Source organism: Malus sylvestris, chromosome 17, assembly GCF_916048215.2.
Source record: "Malus sylvestris chromosome 17, drMalSylv7.2, whole genome shotgun sequence".
NCBI classification, from domain to species: Eukaryota; Viridiplantae; Streptophyta; class Magnoliopsida; order Rosales; family Rosaceae; genus Malus; species Malus sylvestris.
The window spans coordinates 27,902,819-27,925,529 of NC_062276.1; the positions used below are offsets into that span (position 1 = coordinate 27,902,819).

The following is a 22,711-nucleotide window of genomic DNA, read 5'->3' on the forward strand; positions in this document are numbered from 1 at the left end:
TTTTCTCATCCTTATACCATGTAATTATTTAAACATGCCCTCAAACCATAAATACTTTCCACCTAGCTGTAATGGCCACTTCTCCCTCTCTGCATTTGCAACATTATACATTTATCTGAATTACTTTTATAACACATTAGATTACAAGATTAAGGAAAGAATTGAGGACGATACGCAATATATATACCTAATGATGCACGTCTCCCAGATTATATTAACTCCAAAAGCTATCTTTATGCAGACACCAGCGGTGAAAAAGAAAGGCAAATCAAAATTTCAAATATTGGCGTTCACTAGTTTAAATTGAATCCTATAGACGGAACTTTGAGTGCCGTATACAACCTAGCTTCCAAATTTTCAAATAGGGCAATAGAACTATTCTTTGGGGGTCTCTTTTTCTCTGGAAAGGTTTTGCAAAAAGTAAATTTACAAATTACGAAATCTTTCAAAGATTATAAAGATCAGAATCCTTCGCAAAAATCTATGGCAGGCTTTACAATCTTACAACTAAAAACCAGAGAATTGTTACCCAAAGTAAGGAGAACTTTTACACGAAACAGAAAAAACATTATGTGTAAGTTTTTGTCCACAAATTCTTATTTTATTGGCATAGAAAGCTATTTGGCAGTGTACTATGTATTCATGTCACGTAAATCATTCTTCTACTTAACAAGAGGTTCTTCCAAGTATTAGGAGTACGAACGACAGCACCATACGTCATAATGTAAGCAAAAATGTAACATCCCACATCGCTTAGGGGAATGAAACCTGTAAGCCTTATATGTATATTCTCATCTCTACCTAGCACGAGGCTTTTTAGGAGCTCACTGGCTTCGGGTTCCATCGGAACTCCGAAGTTAAGCGAGTTCGCGTAAGAGCAATCCCATGATAGGTGACCCACTGGGAAGTTCTCGCGTGAGTTCCCATAAACAAAACCGTGAGGACGTGGTCGGGGCCCAAAGCGGATAATATCGTGTTACGGCGGAGTCGAGCCTGAGATGTGATGGGGGCCCGGACCGGGATGTGACAGAAAAGAAGATATATTTTTATGTGTCCTTAATTTTGTATTTATGAAACCTGGTGCACTGAGTACCTTCAAAAAATCACTCCTACCTTAAGTAGAAATAATTCTTAGACAACAAAAAAAAAAAACAAGTAGAAATAATTGTGACCATCAGTAGTAGAATACACGCGTAATCGTTGAGAAGGAGTTCAATTTGCATGGTTCTCTCAACCGTACAAGTGGGATGGATATTGGCATATATCTGTCAGGTATTCGTACTTATAAGACAAACAATAACAACAGAGTGATAACTTGCTTGCTGGTTCTCACAACTCCAATTGTACTCTCTCTCTCTCTCTCTCTCTCTCTCTCTCTCTCTCTGTTTGGCAAACACGCAAGATTGAGGTCAGTTCAATGCTCGTCAACAGTGCTTATAATCTGATGAGCTACGTGTATCCATTCACACATTTCATTCGTGTTTTATTTGATCTCAATGTTTTAAAGGAACAGACACAAATTTGGTTTTTGTGTTTCGTACCCGCTCTTCAGCTGTAATGCTTTATGCTAATATTTATTTGGGTTCAACGCTATGTTTGGTTAGAAGAGCTCAACTAATTCATTTATGTACGGCGTAGCGGGTTGTTTTCCTTCAGATTTTTCGTTCCTTGTCCAGTTGGGTTTTGTTGATTTAAGTTTACCTTATATTGGTTGATGGAAATTTTAATCCGAATAGGAACTGCTGGAGGAGTTTCAGGTTTATCCAAGCGTAGTGGAGCACCTGTTTGAGAGGTTTATTGCTATTATTTGTTGCTGTTTGAGATTTCTAATACTCTCTCTCTCTCTCTCTCTCTCTCTCAACTCCAATTGCATACATTGACAGGTAGATTTAGAGAGAGAAATAGAGAGATGGGGCAGAAACAGATGTGTTGTAGTACCAGTATAGTACAAGGGTTGAAGCCAGTGCTGATGATGTTGGTGGTTCAGACGGCATATACAGGGATGAATATATTTTACAAACTGGTAGCGGAAGTTGGCATGAGTTTAACTGTTCTCGTTGCCTACCGTAACATGTTTTCTGCAGCCCTTATGCTTCCTCTTGCTCTTATATGTGAAAGGTTCATCAATCATGATCTCTCTCTATTATTTTTTCCCCTTTCATTGGTCCTTAACTAATTTATAAACTAACAGGAAGAGCAGGCCCAAACTTACCTTAGATATACTGCTTCAAGGTTTTCTCTCCGGATTATTGGGGTAAGGGTGCTAAAACATATTCAAAATTATTGATTTTGGTTTGTGTTTCTTTATTTATTACTTTCCCCATTTCTTAGGATTTGGATTGTTTTGGATTTATATCCTAACCTTACCTGTGTTTCTTTATCACATATATTGTATTTTAATTTACTTAATGACAATGGATTTAGAGGAAATTAAGATGTGCATTTTTTGACTGAAATCTTATTGAGTTTTAATCTTTCAATTTCAACCTAATAAGGTTTCTTTAAGATATAGGTAAAGCAAGATCGTAACCAAAATATCCTTTAAATTTATTTCCTAGCATGATTTTTTTTTGTTTTTGTATAAATTCCTCCCGAATAGACACGAACTAAAACATTAGTTTGATGAGTTTAATTAATTTGATGTATTTGAGCTTTTTTTTTAATATTTATTTAAAAAAAATGTATAAATACGTTTTTGTTGAATTATTGCAGGGCAACAATGGCACAAAATTTTTACATAGAGAGCTTAGCCTTAACATCAACAACATATGTTGCAGCCTGCAATAATCTTGTTCCAGTAATCACCCTCATTATAGCAGTATGTTTTAGGTATTTGTACACAGAAGTAATTAAACCGCGTTTTCAGGTTTAATGTTGTTTTATTAATTAATCTTTGAAATTAAACTCATTTAATTTAGCTGATTAGTTTGGAAATTATGCTGGTAATATTATAATTAAATAACAGGCTGGAGAGCTTAGCACTTGCAACACATGCAGGAAGGGCAAAGGTTGTGGGGACACTAGTGTGTATAGGAGGGACCATGCTCTTCACGTTCTACAAAGGAAAACCTATTGCCATGTGGTCAACACACTTTAACCTTTTACGTAACTGTTTGCATGAAAGCAGCCACGTGGCATCACTGCATAAAAACACTCACACTCAGTTGTTGGGCTCCTTTCTAGCACTCTGCAGTAGCACCTCATTTGCGTGTTGGTTGATATTTCAGGTTCCATTTCACACAACACAGTTCTCATCATATCTGTAAATGTGTGTATATATGTATGTGCGCGTGTGTGGGTATATAGCCATGCATACTGCATGCATGTGTTTCGCTTAATATTGTGTTTTAGTAATTTGGTGTCTATATACAGACGAAAATGACGAAGAGATACCCTTGCCATTACTCAAGCACAGCTCTAATGTCTCTCATGGCATCAATTCAGTCTGTAGTATTTGCGCTTTGCAAGGAGAGGGATTGGAATCAATGGAAGTTGGGTTGGGATATCAGACTTCTTGCTGCTCTGTATACGGTATACGCGAGATATCTATACACAGTTCGCCTCGATCAAGGAATAACTAATTTGACAAGGCAACTAAATTGTGTTCATCTATACTTGTGTGATGTAGGGAGTGGTCACGACTGGACTCGTAGTGACTCTAACTGCATGGTGCGTACGAATGCGAGGGCCGTTATTTGTGTCAGTTTTCAACCCACTTTGCCTTTTGCTGATAGCCTTTGCTGCGCCTTTGTTGCTGAATGAAAAGTTATACCTAGGAAGGTACCTACTACCTAGTGAGGTTTCACTACAAAAACACTTAATATATATATATATAACGCTGGTTAACTGTATAGGAGAAAATTAATAACGGAAGTTCTTTTAACGTTTCTATGTATTCAAACTGCAGCATATTAGGAGGGCTTCTAGTTGTATGTGGATTATACACGGTGCTTTGGGGTAAAAGCAAGGAAATGAAGATGATGACTCAATTGCCACAACCACCACTTCAAGATCAGCACTCCCATTCCATTGACATGGCAACATCTTCAGTTCACACTACTACTTGCGATAGCAATGCACAACCAATGTCAAATGCTCCAATGAACAATGGACTCAAAGAAAACATTGAGCATTAATTAGCTAGTTAAAAAGAATAATGATAAGTAATGGGATTTAAGACTTAATAAGAGGATCGGAAGAAAACTCCTTTCCAAATGTCTACTACGTACCTATATCCATTAATAAACAATAATGAGAAGGAAAATAATAATAATTAGAAGGAAAAACCAGAGTGTCTATTCTTCTCACTGATCTCTTCTTCATTTGACTATTCACTTGATAATTAATTAGAATAGCGTGTGATCTCCATTACCTTTCAATTGACGAGGCAGTGAGATCTATAATCAGATCTCTGTAAAGTACGATTGAAACCTCTTTTCAATCCACCCAAGTGAATATGATATAGTTAACACATAAGATCTCGCAAACTAGGAGTGACACCTAACTTCGTATCATAGCACACAAGCCAAGATAGAATGGTCGAATAATCTACTCAGTTGAAATTACAATGTATTATGTTCTACAATGGATTGAGCGATTGCATGTCAATTGCTCATGTGATACAATAATGATTCTTTATTTGTGATTTAAAACTTTGTTTATAACCACTAAATTCTATGACCAGAGACTACTAATCTAGAAGTACAAACTCCTTGCATTATGAAGGTCGAATATCCTATATTGTACATTCTTGACTCTGGACTCAAACTAAAAGCGGAACAAGCCTCTTGGAAGATATATAATCATGAAGATTGTTGATGCACAAAACCGGATGAATCTTGGAACAACATAAATCCGACTGTGAATCTACAATAAAGTAAAGAACACAAGATGTATTGTGGTTCACCCTAATGTTTGGGCTACATCCACACTAATGTTGATATTGTTTCACTCTGAATGGTGAATATACAAGAAGACTAAAGGCAGTGTGCTCTCTAGCCTATTTTCTGTGTTTGCCCTCTCTGAGATATTTTCTCTTCCCATGGCCTAAACCTTGACCTCCGCTAATGAGGAGAGTGAGAAGTCCTTTTATAGAATAAGGGCTCCTCACTTATTACATATTTGCCCCTTTATTTATTACATAATTACATTTGAGTCCCCCCCCGAGTATTTATACGAGGTCTAAATACGGAGGCCCTAAATATGGTACAAACAAAGATCAACAACTACCTACAAGCGAACTGTAATGCCTCTTACTGACATGAACATATACATCTCTCATGTGTGTGTATATATAATTTGCAGTAATTCTTTAATAAGCACATGCGTATATGTTTTAGAGATAACACGCGATCGATAACTTGAGACATGTTATTCAACCGAATTTATTATTCGAAATAGGTATGAAAAATCCCAATTACAAGATTTACAACCTCGAAATATTTGACTCATATTATTTTGGACTAATTATTGTAGAATTAATTCCACGTTGTCTTAACACATGAATTAACTCCACAAATAATTAAAATGAAATTTGCCTTATGGCATGCTTTCAACAATATTTTGTCGCGGGAGATATACTTATGGAATAACAATATTCGTTTTCTTGTAGTATCAGAGGACCAAAGGAAATAGAACTTGTTGATCAAGATCAATGTAGTGGTTTGTAGTGTTAAAGGAGTACATGAGAAGGGCCTTGTTGCCACGTACGTGAGGGTTTCGTTACTAGGGTGTATTCATAAATTTATATTTTAATTGCATATATTAACTGTATAATATAGTAGAAAAGACAATTTCCGTTGTAATTTTTTAAGTTGGGCGCAGCGATACAAAACATGAGTTTGAATTTTTTTTTTATCAAAGTCTCTGATGAACAAAAGTTTAGGGAGAGATTGATTGCTCTCTCCACCAGCGACAGCGCATACCCACAATCTTGAGCTGGAAAGACTTATGCATGACACCTAATTGTCAAACTTATGTGTGAAACTTAACTGTCAGCTGTTACTGGTATGGATTTATATAAGAACTTACAAATTGCGTGCCAATGGGGACTACTGGCAACGAGACTCGGACAGTAGTGGACAATACACAAGATAGGGACCTTACCAACTGAGGCAATCTTGGCAAAATTTATCAAAATCTAAATTATTACGAAAGAAATTAACAAAAAAAATAATAATCAAACGGATAATTTGCCAAACGACCTACTTCATTAGTATTTTTTTTTTTTTTTAAAGAGTGAGTATTGCATATATAGCATTTTCCATTATCAATTTACTTCATTGACGTGGATATTTATAGGGACAAAGTCTATAAGTCGTCTGAAGGCTAGGCAAGCCGATTGGTAGAGCAATTCCCTAAATGGGTGGAGGATATCTCTCTCTGAAAGATGCATTGGTAGATGGCATCCGGTGGTCGATCGACCTAATCTTGGACATGTAGTAGGGCAAGTAAGAGATTTGACCTTGATGGAGGTTCTGTAGAATGTTCCACTGCTTACTGAGGTGCCCTGTGGGTAGGGCTGCGAGAGGTGACAACTCCTTCGGGGAAGGTCGCGATGCCTACATGTGGGCCAAGTGGTCTGCTCACCCCGTTAGTGGTAATTCCGTTATATTTAGCTCGCAATCCACTTGACACACTCGAATTGGGTGTCATATGGCCTATACAAGAATTAATATAAATGAAGAACATGACTCCATATGAGACACTGCTAACTTTCCACCTTCTGCACAATGGTTTGTCCTTGCCACCTTTAGGAGGGGAGAGAATTAATATAACAATGGCAAGGACATGTGGAGACATAATTATGACGCCCAATTAGACCTATTTCGAATGACTTACTAACTGGGAATTTTCAGATCTATTTCGAATGGTTGTGTCTCAGGGTCAGGGATTTCGTAATTTCGGCAACCACTAAACGTGCGGTTGGAATGTCTTTCCTATTGTCTTTAATACATAAAAGGTCTTCAAAGGGCATGAATTTTATCATAAAACTGTTCCGCGTACGATAGTAGATGAAGTTGTGAGGTCAGTGTTATCAATCAAGTGGTTGATAAGACTCCTGCAAATTCGAGTGCATTTAACATTTATCAATACACCAAAAGCAGTTCGAATCTCACAAGTGGTGAGTTCGCAACCAATTTATTCTCCATCACGTTGGTGTAAATATGTTGTTGTATGGGTAGAAGTAGAACGATTAATATTCTCAAACAAAGTGAACTATGAATCAAAATCATAAAGGTCTTAATTATAGATGTAGAGCTCATTTACTAATAAGCTAGTATGATACACATTACAATGCAAATGGTCTCACTGTTGGAGTTTGTAGGATGAAAAACAAAACATGTACAAACTTTCAAGATCTTTAATTTTAGGGTTGAGGTATTCACTTATTTGAGATGGAAATCTTACGTCTTGGAGGGTCTTCCTCCTTTGCATGCTTTATGGGGATGAACACCCTTTGTAGCTTTTTTAGTTGCACCTAAGTCATCGGATGAGTAGGTTGCCTACGTACTTCGTTTCCAACGAAGATCAAACCGCCATAGTTCACCTCTAAACCTAAAGTGAGGATGGATGAGGAGCAAGAGTATTAAACTAGGACACACTCTTGCTCAAAGGGGAAGGATGACTTTTGGTGTTTGTGGTGGTGTTTTCACTCTTGTAGCTTTCTCTTTGTTGAGACTTAAAGAGAAACTCACACTTGAAAAACTCTCGCATTTTGTTCTTAGTTAGAGAGAGTGTATGTGAGGATGAGAGTTCCTATATCTTATAAGGATGAGTGGAAGACAACTCTCTCTTCTCAAGAATTAATGGGAGGCAACCTTTTACACATGCATGTCTATAAAGAGGGTGCGCGATCTTAATCCTAAAATAGGGTGCATGATCTTTTAGGTTCTCATTGACGAGGTTGTGAGATGAAATAGAATCTTCTAATTCTTTTGCTGGATTTAAAACTCATATTTTATTTACCTTTTTGTGAAGACAACTATTGTAACATCCCATATCGCCTAAGGAAGTGGATCCTCTAAGCCTTATATGTACATGCCCACCTCCATATAGTATGAGGCCTTTCGAGAGCTCGCTGGCTTCGGGTTCTGTAGGAACTCAAAAGTTAAGTGAGTTCGCGCAATAGCAATCCCAGTATAAGTGACCTATTGGGAAGTTCTCGTGTGAGTTCCTAGAAACAAAACCATGAGGGTGTAGTCGGGGCCCAAAGCAGACAATATCGTGGTACGGTGGAGTCGAGACTGGGATGTGGTGGGGGCCCGGACCGGGATGTGACAATTTGGTATCAAAGCTAATCCTTGGCCAGAAGTGTGCCGATGAGGACGTTGGGCCCTTAAGGGGGGTGGATTGTAACATCCTACATCGTTCAGGGGAGTAGATCGTTTAAGCCTTATATGTACATGCCCACCTCCATATAGCACGAGGCCTTTTGGAAGCTCACTGGCTTCGGATTCCGTATGAACTTCGAAGTTAAACGAGTTCATGCGAGAGCAATCCAAGGATAGGTGACCCACTGGGAAGTTCTCATGTGAGTTCCCAGAAACAAAACTATGAGGGGCGTGGTCGGGGCCTAAAGCAGACAATATCGTGCTACGGTGGAGTCGATACCGGGATGTGGTGGGGGCCCGGGCCGAGATGTGACAACTATGATCGTCTTCGAGGATCTCATAGACTATGAGAGACACATAGGCCCATGGTATGGTCCCCTAGTCAATTTACTATATACAGGAGAACCTATTCTGTTACAATTACAATGTAATACAATCCAAGTTAGCTTCGTCCGGGCTAGTTTTTATGACTTGGTCATGTATAGAAAGGGTTTCCTTAGGCACAGACAGGTGTTGTTGCTTGACCGAAGTGTTGTAACATGATCGTGCACTAAGTTGATCTCCTCTGATGTAACCATTGCCATAGAGGTTGGAAATTTCATCAACAACATATGTGTGAATACCATGGCCTTGAGATCATTGATGCATGTGCGTCCGAAGATGACATTGTATGCCGTTGGGCTATCAACCACCAGGAAGTTAGTGGTAATGGTAGCTGTGTAAGGGCCTGTACCAATGGTGAAAGGTAAGTGTATGCTCCCCAAAGGTTGCACGATATCACCGGAGAAGCTTATCAGAAGGGAAATCGAGCGATCGAGCAAGTGTTCAGCTACATTAAGTGCCCTAAAAGCTTCAGCAAACATGATATTGACCGAATCCCCCGTGTCTACCAGGATTCGTCGTACTTCAATGTTGGCTATGTGAGCTTCCACAATCAGTGGGTCGTTGTGATGGTAGATGATACCTCTTTCTTCCTTAGGGTAGAAACATATTGGATCCCAGTTAGGCTTTTGATACTTACCTCCCCTGATGTCTTCCACGTGAAACACTTGGTGGCTAGACCTTAAAGCTCGTTCATTATTTTTCATGGCCCTGTTGGAAGATTTAAAAATGGGCGTGCCACCACTTTTGGAATATATCACATTCACATGGCGTTGGTTACGGTTACCCTTTGGAGGGTGAAGGAGGAATTGATCAATTTTTCCTTCACGTGCCAAAGCTTCAATATGATCACGAAGGGTGATACACTTCTCGCCGTCATGGCCGTTATGCTCGTGGTAGCAGCAAAACGTGCCCGTGTTCTTCGTGGGCTTGTAATCTGGGTGCCTCGACTTTGGCTTTGGTATCAAGTGTGCTATGCTGGGGTAAATGGCCACGCATGTGGCATTCAAAGGTGTGTATGCCTCATACCTCGGGGTAGGGGCTATCCTGACACGTGCTTGACCCACTGTGTTGACTGCTTGGGGTCGAAGATTATCATGGCGATACCCTTAGTTATCGCGGTAGTGTCTCTTACTCATTTTACTAAAATAAGACTGGTGAGGATGGAAATCTTTCCTTTTGCCCTGAGATTGATATGTCTGTTGACTTGGCAAAGTATTAAGTAAGGCAGAGGGAGGTACCGCTGCCGTTTGGAAGGTAGATGTATTCTCATTTGGTTGGATCTGGCTTCCACTCCCTACTTGCTGATAAGGGGTGGCTGTGGGGGGTTTCCCTTGATATGTCATTGCCTCGGCAAAGGTATGGTTGTAAGCCTGTGCCATCACCTCAGAGTAAGTCTTCCAAGTGTTGGCATTGATCATGTACTTGAAGAAACAGTTACGTAGGCATGCCGTGAAGGCTTTGAGGGTAGTCTTGTCGTTTGCCTCGGCATAACGGGAATACTCATAGCTGAAGCGGCCAGCATACATACGTAATGACTCGTTTGGCTTATGGTGAATAGTGTACAAGTCATCCGCAGAGTGCAAGCAATCGGTCTGGAAAATGTGTTGAGAAACAAACAGTTTCCTTAATTCCTCAAATGAGTCTACCGTCTCAGGTGAAAGACGACAATACCAATTTAAAGCTCCACCAGAGAGGGCAGAGGGGAAGAGAAGACATCGCTCTTCGTCAGTGTGCATCCGGTATGCCACGGTGGACTAAAAAAGGTTAAGGTGTTCAATCGGGTCCTCCTTTCTAGTTTAGAGTTGCAAGCCACGCTTATGCTTTGTCTTTGCTTAGAGGGGGTGTCGAGGATCCTCCTTGTAAGAGGGTCAGGCCTAGGTTGGTTCAAATCAGGTATCTCAGCTGGGTCCTGAGTGGAGTCATGTACCACTGGAGCTTTCTTTCATAAATCTCCATCTCCTCTTGGAAGTATGAAGGTTTGATCAAGAGCATGTGATTTTTCCCTGGACTCGCCGTACTGACTTCCAAGGTATGTCTGTCAGAACATCTCTGAGTCCCTTATACCTTCGTGTTTCTCTAGGACTTGTTGCCCCTTCCCCAAATTGGTAGCCGGCCTGGGACATGGGAGGGGACCGAGTCTTTCAGAGACCCTTGGTTCATTGATCTTCGAGCTTACATGGATGGGATTGTCTCGACGTTGCTTTAGGAAATCTCGACAGTCGTGAAAGACGGTTTTCGATCATTCCACTCCTTCTGTAAAGAGGTGTCTTCCTCCATTTCTCCTACTTCTGGTCGAAGCAGCTGGGTTGAGAGAAGTCTCATATTGATCAATGTTTCGATGATTAGCTCGCTCCTCACCAGGGATACCCATGTCGAAATGAAGGTAACCCTCCGTGTTGGGGAGCACCCAGATGATGGTTGATGTCAACAATGGTAATGAGCTCGCGTGTTTGAGTACGCCTAGTTTAGTGGAGCTTCTCATACTGCTCATGGAGGACCTCATTCTTCATTGCTATCTTGTTGTTCTGAGCTTCTAGCTCATCGACTTTAGCTTGAAGAGCAACCCTCTTTGCTTCATTCTTTCGTTTCTTCGCACCAGGTGCGAGGGGGTGTCATTCTGTGTGTTGTGGCTTCCTTTGCTCCCCATGTTAGAGAGGGATGCTTGGTCAAAAGAGAGTGTACGAATCGTGGAAACCAGCTTGACAAAGCTGAAGAGAGTGGGAATAAGTGTCATTGCCACAAACGACGCCAAATGTTGATGCACAAAATCAGTGGGGACTTTGGTACAACAGAAAATGTTAAGTTTGTGACATTCGCTAGATTGCTCCGGTTACTAGTGTGGATAAGTATGTAAATGGATAGGGATAGGGAAGCAAACACAAGATGTACGTGGTTCACCCAGATTGGCTACGTCCACGAAGTAAAGGAGTTCTCATTAATTGTGAAGGGTTTACACAAGTACATAGGTTCAAGCTCTCCTTTAGTCTAGTGAATGATTTAGTACAAATGACATTAGGAAATATTGTGAGAAAATGATCTCTATTTATAGAAGAGAGTTTCTAGTTTCATTCTGATATTGACACGTGTCATGCTGTGATTGGCTTCTGATGTTGACACATGTCGCACTATGATTGGCTTTTGATGTCGACACGTGTCGTGCTGTGACTGGCCTCCTGGTTGGAGGGAAACTCTTCTGGATCCTTGACGGTATAACGTTGACCAGTGCTCAGTAGTTTCGGGATTGGTCAAGTATGGTACAAACAATTTGTATTCACACAAACAAGATATCACTGCAAGATTTTCTACACAGCAAAAAAACTCAATAAACTTCAACTTCTAGCTTTGGCCTTTATAAAAAACAGATACTTTTTCTTCAATCACTAACACAGACATGACAATTGGCCTTTTTCATCTTTAATCAATCACTAGCAATCGGCACTTTTCAACTTTAACCAAGATTCACAAATTTGGCAATTGGTCCTCACAAAAATGGCAATTGGCCTTCAAAGTATGTAATACTACTAGTCTACTTAGCACATTAACATATATGTAATCTCAACATCAATTAAACAAATCCAGATCTTTAACACATAATTAGCTTAAGAAATCAAGAATCCAAAATGATGTGTTGTAGGATTTCAAACATAGAACCTGAAATTTCCCATGATTCAACTTTATCAGCATACATCACCATGACCATCAGAGTAACGGAAACAGAAGAGAGAGCAGCACAAATCACAACAAACATGTTGAAGAAACAACCCAGATGAAAAACCTAAATGAAATCTTCAACCAGAAACTTCCCCAAAAGAAAATTTGCTTCACACTTTCACTAGTACATAGAATCGGAGGCTCTCGATACCATTCTAATAGTACTGATATACTGCCATTGATGAACAACTAAGAAATTACAGAGAAAGATTAAAGAGGATTTTAGAGAGAGAATACGAAGTAAGAGAGAAAGAAAGAGAATCAAAATTGTTTCATTGATTGAGAAATGAATCATTACAAGGGGTATATATATGTATAGCTAATGGTAACAACCTAGGCTGATGTGGCAGTACACCTCATCATAAATCTAACTAACTCATTACACAACCAACAATTCTAACTAACCCAATGAGAGAGTTACAGATGACATATTCAGTTTTAATGGTTGTTAGAGGAGAGGGGGTTGGGAATGAGTCAAATTTAAGCTTTTTGTGAATATGGGCATAATACCCTCCCTTCATCTAAGAGTAACTAATAAATAATGGTTCCTGCCTAAGACTTGACTTGTATATGGATGTCTTATTTTTTCTTCATGACATGCCATTAGAGTTTGTGTTTCATTGTTGGTTTGATTTCTTATGATACATGCATGGATAGCATTGCTTAAATATTTGGGGCATGCATGCTATACTTAAAATACCTTTTTTTATAGCTCATTGATAAACTTCCCACGTGAAAACAAATCAGTTATGTTCACTAAGCTCTAGATGTATTTCCTTTTACAATAAGAGTTATATAATAATCTTCTTTAACGTTTGGGTTATTGATCAATATGAATACGCTTCACGTAGTATCTGTTGTTTTGTTACCAGCCAGTATGGCCATCTTGTATTCCAATTAACCTTTGGTAAATTCATTAACTTATTGATCTCATGTTAATATTTATGCAAGTAAAATTGGAGACATTTCTCGATGCGATTAGTAGTGGAATACCGATTAATTAGGTGCATTTTGTTAAGCAATTGGTTCATTGTAGATAGTAATAGATGATGACAGATGTGGCACAAAATTATTTTTGAAACTTTTTATAACTTCCGTACATACGTCTTGCAACTTTGTGTAGTGGTTTAAGAGAATCAATGGGGAAGTGTTTTTTGCTTTGACCAAAACCCTTGTGAGTTGCCTCTAGTCCGTAGAAAAAAATAAGATCAGGCAATTGGTCATGTTAAATTCCATCCCTGGATTTCACTATTTAAATTTTGTATTTCTTAGTTGTTATGGGGTATTTTTGTTTTGGTCGTAGAATTTTTTTCGAATTTGAAAGGACAAAAAATGCTGCTAAACGAAATTCTATGTGGACATTTTAGATGCTTTGATGCTTTTCCTCATTTCTTGGCATATTTGGATAGTACGGGTCAATACAAACACATGGGAGCAAGTGGAACAAAATTTAGAGTTAACAAGAAGATTCTACGAGACTCGGAGTTCATGGGCAATTTGGTAATTTGACCATTATTTGGACACATGTTGTTTGTCTTTTTGTAGACTTATTTTGTGTGCCCATGGGGGCCCCTTCCCATTTCCTAGAGGGATCTCTCTCTTTTCTCTCTCGACCTCACTAGTCTTTCTCGAACTCTCTCATCTTCTCCCTTAGCTCAAACACACACTATAGTCACCCAACCACTTTTCCAACGAGCTTCGATCAACAAATACCACCACCATGCTCACTCGTCCCCATAAACCTAGTCGTGGGTTTTGTTTCGTAAAAAGCTGGACAAAACTTGAGAAACTACTAGCTACAGGCAAGCTGAGTTTTATGTCCAATTTCAGGCCATCTTCGACCACTTCTCGGACTCCAAATAGGTATACACTTGTTCTCCTCTTCTCTAGCTTCATTTTGACATAAGGATCATAGAATTTGGTTATGAATTGAACAACATGGCAATTTAAACTTTTCCCAGTTTTCTAGCAAAATCCCTAGTTCCGGTGAAATCAACGACAGCAGGCGCCGGCGACCAAAGGGAAAGAAGGAGAATGAGGAATATTTTGTTAACTATTTGGAATATTCTTTAATGCCAACATGTATTACATCAACAATCTGTTAAATTTAACAGAATATATGCCCTAACCCCGCGTGTGAGGGCGCGTGACCGGGGCGTGACGGCGTATCGCTGACGACCCAAAGTGTCTTTCTAGGATAAATTCAATTCTTGAATCTGTTTTTAGCATCCATTTAACGTAATTCCACTATTTTAACCTAGTTTTGTAGTTGGCCACCATTTAAACTTGTAGTTGTAGTTGACGTGTACAACCTAGTGTTACATGGTTTAATCACAAAATTTTTGAGATGGGACTTGATCTTTGTTCTAGGCAGTGATTGTATGTGAGCACCCCTTGATCATTATTCGAGGGTGCTTTAGCCAACTCCCGGTTATTGACTTTAATATTTGTGATATATGTGATATTGGTTTTTAGTGAATATGGTATGATTTTATGAATGTGTTTTCTGGTAAATTGTTATATTTAAATTCTGTCATCGCTCTATTTTATGAAATGTGATTTGAAATGCATATTTGATATGTTTGTGAAATGTGAGGGCTAGTAGAGGACCATTATCCCATTACCATATGGAGTTGTCACATCGAGCTTGTGTCATGTCTTTTTTCGTTGAGCCATTCTAAACTATGTGTCTAGAATTCTACTCGGTTCCATTGATGGCCCAGAACTGTGTTCCGCTGGAGTTTCATTGAGTGGTTTGGTACCCTACTTCTTCTAGATTTCGTTGAGTGGTTTGAAATCCCTCTTCATGTGCGATTCTGTTGAGTTGTGCAAAATCGTGTTCTGTTCAGATTCTGTTGAGTGGTCAGAATCTTGATTCTTTTCGATTTTGTTGAGTGGTCCGGAACCTTGTCTTTGTCAGATTCCGTTGAGTGGACCGGAATCCCTCTTCATATTCACTTTCGTTGAGTGGTCCAAAACCCAATCTTCGTTGAATTTCGTTGAGTCGTCCAAAATCTCATCCCCTTATCTCTGTTGGATCCTTGTTGGTCTAGAATGTAGAAGCTTAAGAAATGTAGGCTTCGGCCGAACAACCCTACATATGTAAGTGTATATGTAGGAAACAATAACATCATTATAGTCCTGATATTATTGACATGTGTGGACACACCGAGTAGGATACAAATATATATATATTCAAGCATAAAGGGTTTCCGATATCTACTACATGCTTTCAAATTCTCCAATTACAAACTAACAAAATGAATTAAGATGGAATCGTGTTCATGCCAGCAAGCCATAAGACATCGCTACTTATAAATTCTCCAATTACAAATTAACCAAAATTCTCCAACTTCCTTATGTAATTTGACTGAAAAAAGCCATAATGGAACTTAACAGTACTGAACCATCCTGGCAAATTCCCTTGCAACAATTCCTTCCTTTTCGTTCAATTTCCATGTGATCCTGCAAGGAAGTAAAATTTGAGTTTGATGATTTGACAATAAGGGTATCTGTTATTGGTTGCATTTCAGTTTGCAGGAATGTATCTATCGATCGGATACAAGTCCCTAACAACAAAAATACAACCACAAAGCAAGAATATTGGAGTTAGCATGCACTGCAGTGTGTATGAGTAACCAGTAAACATCAAGCATAGTGTTTGATTGTTTAAATGTGTTACTTGTAAATATTGAGTATTTAATCAATCACTTGATGTCAATTTTAAACTACTGGGTGTGATTGGTTAAATGTGTGTTACTTGTATGATAATCTGCTTTCTTTAGACATCCTAACATGTTATTGAACTGTCAACTATAACTATGATAATCTGTAGCCACTTAAAACTATGGTATAGTGTTGGTATTCCTCTGTTCTTGTAAGTATGAGGTCTTAGATTCGAATCTAATGAATGAGTTCGATACTAGTTTATTTCTCTCACTCCTTGGTGTAAACATATATAAAGCATGAGTTGTGATATATATATATATATATATATATATATGTGTGTGTGTGTGTGTGTGTGTGTGTGTGTGTGCGCGTGTGCGCGCGTGCATGTATGACTATAATTTCATTTGAGCACATAAAATTGACACTCTTGTAATAATAGAGGTGGAGAAGATGCATTATTCTTGTGTGTGTGTGTGTGTGTGTGTTTTAATATTTTCATTTTTTGGTATTCTCAACAATAGGGACACTAATTTGAGGACTTAATATGCCACTGTAATTAGATTAACGATAAATGGTTAAGGATGCGCATATTATCATCTAAATATGATCTAATGGTTGAAACATAAAACTTCAAGTGTCAGCTAAAGTATCTATTTAGTTTTAGAATATCAAGGTGTGTTTATGTGTCTACGAGCACATATATAAAACCTACAAAAATATGCTAATGTCTGTGTTCTGTGCTTATCTCCAAAGCCATATAGAAAAGATAGGCAGACTTTTTAAGCTCGAAGGATCATGAATTTACAGCATGTGTTATGGTCCAATCCAAATATGTTGACAAAAACTAGCTGCATTCATATATAGTCATTGAAAAATTAAGGAACTATTAAAAGTTGTATATGCAATACTAAAGATCTTACACAAATAAGTTCGGTTAAGGACTTAATGTTAGAATTTTTTAATATCAACTCAAAATCAATTGACAACAGATAAAATGATTAAAGATCATTTAAACATGTAAACAATACTTCCGTTTCCAATACAAAATATTTGCAACACATGATTTATTTATGTTAAGAATCGTCACGTATATCGTTGATGCATCATTAATTGATATAAACCTATCGTTTACAATGCATTTGCACATGTTTCCAGTCATTAAAAGACAATTTTTCTTGATATACGAACTTTACATACGGTATGCATAGACTAATATAAATGTTTCTAATTTACTAATGCAAATTTCACTTGAGTTTTGCATGATATTTATGGTGAAATTCGAATTTTTCAGAAGAGCAATGAACCTTTGACCTATCAGCTACCATCCCAACGCAGGGTTTTGAAATCGCACCTTCAGGTTCAGATTAGAGTCTTCTTTTATGACATTGCGGTAATTGATTGCATCAGGCTTTATGGTGGTTTGTTCTTACAATTTATTTTGTTTTCTGTCTTGTTTATTAACAGATGCTGTTAACAGATGCTAGTTCAGAAGTGAAAAGGTTCCGTGCTCCATCGAAATAAGGGAAGAATAAATGTTCGAATTTCCGCAAAGTTTGAGTTTGGATGAATATTCAGATGAATAAAAGAAAAGAGGGAGTGAATGCAAATATTTGTATGAATGAATGAATGAATGAATTGAAGAGGAATGACAAAAATTAACAAGAATGAATGAAAGGTTAAAAAAATTTATGGATAGCATCGCCCTATATAAGTTGGAATATGTCTTGAGACGAAACACGTGCAAATAGTATACGATTTTCTATAGGTGGCAATTCAAACAAGTGAGTGGGAGATCTATTTAACTCTGGCCTATCAACCTAATGCATTAAAAAATATGAAGTTCCCCATGAAAACCCGACAAAGACGTGAGATAACAATCCTTTGAGCACATAATCAGACTTTAATCTCTTTGTTCTTTATTTTTCTTTATAAGACTGTGTGTGTGTGTGTGTGTGTGTAATAAGCCTTTGATCATGATGAAATGCTGCGCAACAGAATTTTATACTGTGGACATTAAGGAAAAATGGAGGTACAAGGAACATATGAATGGGCATATAAAACAAGAGTAAATGAGCAATTAGTTGTATTTAACTGACATTATATAGATCTGCTAGCTGCACATATAAAAGAAGAGCAATTAGTGGTGGCATTGATCATCATGGGTGTTTATAGATTCGCTTTGATGACCTTTGTTAAATTAAAACCAAAAGATACATAATTGCAAACAAGAAAATCTGCAGAAAAGATGGATGAACGTCAAAAACTAATAAAATACGAATTAAGGAGATTTGTTAAAACCTTAAACTTTAATTAATCATATATTTCAATCATTTGTCTATATTTTTTAATTATATATCCGGACGTACGAAAGTTTGTAATGATATATCTCACTTGACAAATAATCGTGGGGGCACAAAAAATCTGCAGAATCCTAAAAGAGCCAAATTAATGAAAAGTTAGAAAAAGAGAGCAATTTTTAATTAACGTAGTACAATGACAGTGGGGAATGGGGATTACATCGCGACTGTGTTTCAGAGAGAGAGAGAGAGAAGAGGACCTAGGGAGAGGGGGAGAAGTTGGAGAGGAGATTGTTGTATTTTATTACCACACGATATTTAGTGTCTAATAAGTTTTAGAGGTGGAGAGATTATGGGTTAAAGTTACTGATCCCGATCAGAACATCATCACTCAAATACTAATTTGAGTATACCATTTAGGGTTTTAATTTTGTTCTTCGTGTATTTCATATCAAACTAATTTACTGTCCTTTGACTACTCTCGACCTCATAAGTTTACCTTCTTCTCTCTTTTTAACTATAATTTTTGGGGAATTAATTCGACCAAAAACAAAAAAACAACAACTATAATCTTTGGGGGTATATCATGTACATTGACAAATTGAGTAACTAATTGAGTTTTTCTTCATTTAATTGGAGTTAATTTTTATGATGTGGACGTACTTAATTAACCATGAATAGAAATTGAATATAATTTTTCTTCATCTACTACTTACCCTTCGATTAATTCTGAAATTGGCCAAAGGAATAAAACATGCATCAAGAGAAATGCATGGTAGAACTTGATTCATCATCATTTCCTCCGGATCCCTTACTTGGACTTGGCTTCTTCTTCTTCTTCTTATAAGGAATCCCTCTTGCCTTAGCTTGGCACTCCCTGACCTCCCTCAGGTAAACCCTGATTGCACCGCTAGCGAAAGGGTTGTTCTCCGGGGATCCTCCATTTTCTTCGTAGGCCGCCCTCAGCCTCCCTATGAGAGCATCCAGGCTGCCCCAGGCTTGCCTAAGTGGACATGTGCAAGGGGCAGGAGGCTCAGGCTGCCCATAAAACATGCAGCCCTGGAGATGAACTTTGGTCTTCCCAAACTGGTCCAGATACCTAAGAAACTCCAGCACATGGTTGTAATTGCACTGAGACAGCGCCACTGGAGGCCTCTGGTTCTTCAAGTACTGACCAAAAGTGTTCCAGTCCCTTCTCTTCTGGGACTCATAGCGGCTTGGTGTGGCCGGCTGCTGCTGATCATCATTCGGAGAACCTCCAGCAGACGATCCTTCGACGAAATCTTTTCCCCTTTCTCTAGACATAGAATCAGACATAGAGTTGTGATGAAAGATCAATTAATGAATATTCCAGATCAACCTTTTTTTTGTTTTGCTAAATAAAGGAACGAAGACTGAAGGGTAGGAGGTGAAAGGAATAGGGAGAGAAAAATCAAAGAGGGGAGGAAAGATTGAAATCACATTATGGGCCCAGTGATGAGAAGACATCCCATGGGGCCGGGGCCATATGATGCTTTCTGTTCATTTTTCTTCATCTTTTCAGTTATATTCTTCTTTTCAAATATTGTTATTACCTTAGCGGTACATTTTGATATAAGGTTACAAATTTGCTGTCTTTTGAAACTCAAAAAATTTCTACACTGACAGCAAGCAACATTCGTGTTATTGTTTTACGTATTATCTAAATTACGATTTGATAGAATTTTTTTTGTCAACTAAAAGAGAATAAAAAGATTATTTATAATTATAAGGTAAACTATAAAATTAATAGTTACATTTATAAGATAAATTAATAATAAGCAATTATATGTGTTCTAATTTGAGTAACATAATAAAAAATACGTACATAGTTATTATGTCACCATTCTCAAAACTGGTCATAATTCGCTAGATGTTATAAATTCGCTGGTTATGCAATGGAAATGCTCATAATCCAAAAAACTATTATTGCTTGGGAGAATCCATTTGCAATACTGTTTATATTTGACTTATTCAGGGGACGAGTATAATTGAAAGAGATCTGCTACAAAGGAAAAACACTGTTGCTAGTTTGGATGCTTCTGCCAACAAAAAATTGAATCTTATTAAGAAGATTTAATTTGAATAAATAAACAAAATAGGCACGACATAGAAAGTGAACAAATTAACAACGAACAAAGCCTGTTGCTAGTTTGGATGCTTCTGCCAACAAAAAAATTTAAGGTAAGTTACATAAAATTGCCTTAACTATTGAACCAATCATAGTTTCATACCCTATCTTTAAACAATTTCAATGTCATACCTCATCTCACGAATTTGTTACAATTTCACACATTCCGTCAGTTTATCTGTCACTTCTTCCGTTAAATAGTGACATGGCTTGAGACAGAGCTCACTCTCTGTTAAAAAATTAATTGAATATTAAGAACTAAAAAATTAAAATCTTTTTTTTTTTTGCATGGGGGATCCAGCCCTTATCCTCCTCACCCTTCTTCCCCGCTCCCGTCTTCCCCCAACCCAAAATCAGAACCACCCCAAACCCAGATTCCACCCACACCAACATCTCCCCCACCTGAAATCACATCCTTCATATGCAACCCGACCTTGTTCCCCAACGCTTCTAGGTCATCCTTGCCGTTGTTCGATCAATATATCACTGAGAAACCTGCGGGTCTGAGCTTTTCGGGTATATCAAATTTCATGGACGGGCTGTTGAATTTGTGTTGCGCCGAGGAGAGAGTCATGGTGTTCACGATGAATTCGAAAGACCACTTTAACCTGGCCTTTCTTTCACCTGGTTAGATCGACGTCCACATCCACTTTCCACTATGTGATTTCAAAGCATTCAAAAATCTAGCGACGAGTTATCTCAGAGTGAAGAAGCACAAACATTTCCTGAAGGTGGAGGAGATTTTCCTAAGCAGGTTGAGTTTGAGTTAGGCGGAGATCAGCAAGTTGATGATTGCAAACTGGAACTTGCCAAGTAGGGCGATTAAGCTGGTCATCACGTCTTTGCGGACAGACGGCGGTGGGAGGAGCACGTGAGTGTTAGGAAGGCGAGTTGGGTTTGATACTGGGTCGAGAAAGTCCAAATCGGGTGAACCCGGCAGGGCATCTTGGGGGGAAAGCGGTGTTCCTGTGGTTAGGGATATTAGGAAGCGTTGGTGAGGGTGACCTGGAAGCGTTGGCGGGGAAGGATGTGATTTCAGGTGGGGGAGATGTTGGCGCGGGTGGGATTTGGGTTTGGGGTGGTTCTGGTTTTAGGTTGGGGGAAGACAGGAGCAGAAAAGAAGGGTGAGGGGGATAAGGGGTGGGTCTCCCATGCAAAAAAAAAAAAAAGATTAAATGATTTTATTTTTATTAGTTTTTAATATTTAATTAATTTTTTTAATAGAGAGTGGGCCCTGTCTTAAGCCACGTCACTATCTAACGGAAGAAGTAACAGACAAATTAACGGAAGGTATAAAATTGTAATAAATTCGTAAGATGAGGTATAACATTGATATTTTTTAAAGATAAGGTATGAAACTGTGACTGGCTCAATAGTTGAGGTAATTTTATGTAATTTATCCAAAAACTTAATCTTATTAAGAAGATTTGATTTGAATAAATAAACATAATAGGTACAATATAGAAAGTGAACAAATAAACAACGAACAAAGCTCACTCTGGAATGTACTTGTGCCTTCATTCATATATTACTCATTTGGACAATTTTCAAAATAATTGAAAGTAGTTTTGGTGCAATTGGTTTTGAGTTTCAAAAGCACGTTAAGTATTTTTTTTTAGAATAAGTACCATATATGTGCTTCGTGCATAAAGTAATTAAGATGTTTTTCCAGAATTCATTTGAATTTTTATTAAGGATTGCTTGCAAAAACATTTTTATCAAAAACATTTTCAATCATTTTAAAAGCACTTTCAAACGAACTCTTAAAGTTTTTTTATTTTTTTTATTTTTTTATTTTTTACAAAAGAGGACGAGCTAATGCCTTTGCCACGTCCATCCTTCCAAACAAACTCTTAGTGTTTTGGATGCTTGTTTTCTTATTTACTTAGTTAAGCAATACTTTAATTAATCCATAAATTATTGCAAGGGAGATCAAACTTGAATACAAGTGTAAGAGCAAAACTACTAATTAAGTTATCTTGACTACTGTTTTTGGGTTCATGTTAATTAATCATGCATGATCTCTTATTTTCGTTATTTATTTTGTATTTTCTCTCTCACTACTTCAATTTTTCTCATTTTATTAATAGCTCGCCAATTAGCGCATGCTTCATGCTTATACGAAGTTAACACTAGTTTATAGTTAAATGATCACAACTTGGCAAATC

The 22,711-nt window shown here is 37.9% G+C and overlaps 2 protein-coding genes across 4 annotated transcripts; one reads left to right on the forward strand and one right to left on the reverse strand.

Annotated features, from left to right (window-relative positions):
• The first annotated feature begins 1,320 nt into the window (after positions 1-1,320).
• LOC126611997 (WAT1-related protein At1g25270-like) lies at positions 1,321-4,277 on the forward strand. Of its 3 annotated transcripts, none has more exons than XM_050280284.1 (9): positions 1,321-1,408; positions 1,737-1,792; positions 1,884-2,118; positions 2,192-2,254; positions 2,713-2,829; positions 2,966-3,227; positions 3,373-3,531; positions 3,629-3,780; positions 3,908-4,277. In XM_050280284.1, exons 3-9 carry the CDS (start codon positions 1,910-1,912, stop codon positions 4,134-4,136), a joined length of 1,191 nt encoding a protein of 396 aa, XP_050136241.1. In that variant the 5' UTR covers positions 1,321-1,408; positions 1,737-1,792; positions 1,884-1,909; the 3' UTR covers positions 4,137-4,277. The 3 variants fall into 3 exon arrangements, with proteins under 3 accessions (XP_050136241.1, XP_050136240.1, XP_050136242.1); XM_050280283.1 differs by having other exon boundaries at positions 1,326-1,408; positions 1,737-1,809; positions 1,900-2,118; XM_050280285.1 differs by lacking the exon at positions 2,713-2,829 and having other exon boundaries at positions 1,326-1,408; positions 1,737-1,809; positions 1,900-2,118.
• An 11,324-nt stretch (positions 4,278-15,601) lies between these two features.
• Positions 15,602-19,834, reverse strand: LOC126612067 (protein LIGHT-DEPENDENT SHORT HYPOCOTYLS 10-like). Its single transcript, XM_050280371.1, has 2 exons — positions 19,111-19,834; positions 15,602-15,893 (listed from the first exon to the last, which is right to left on the reverse strand). Exon 1 carries the CDS (start codon positions 19,709-19,711, stop codon positions 19,154-19,156), a length of 558 nt encoding a protein of 185 aa, XP_050136328.1. The 5' UTR covers positions 19,712-19,834; the 3' UTR covers positions 15,602-15,893; positions 19,111-19,153.
• Positions 19,835-22,711: the final 2,877 nt, after the last annotated feature.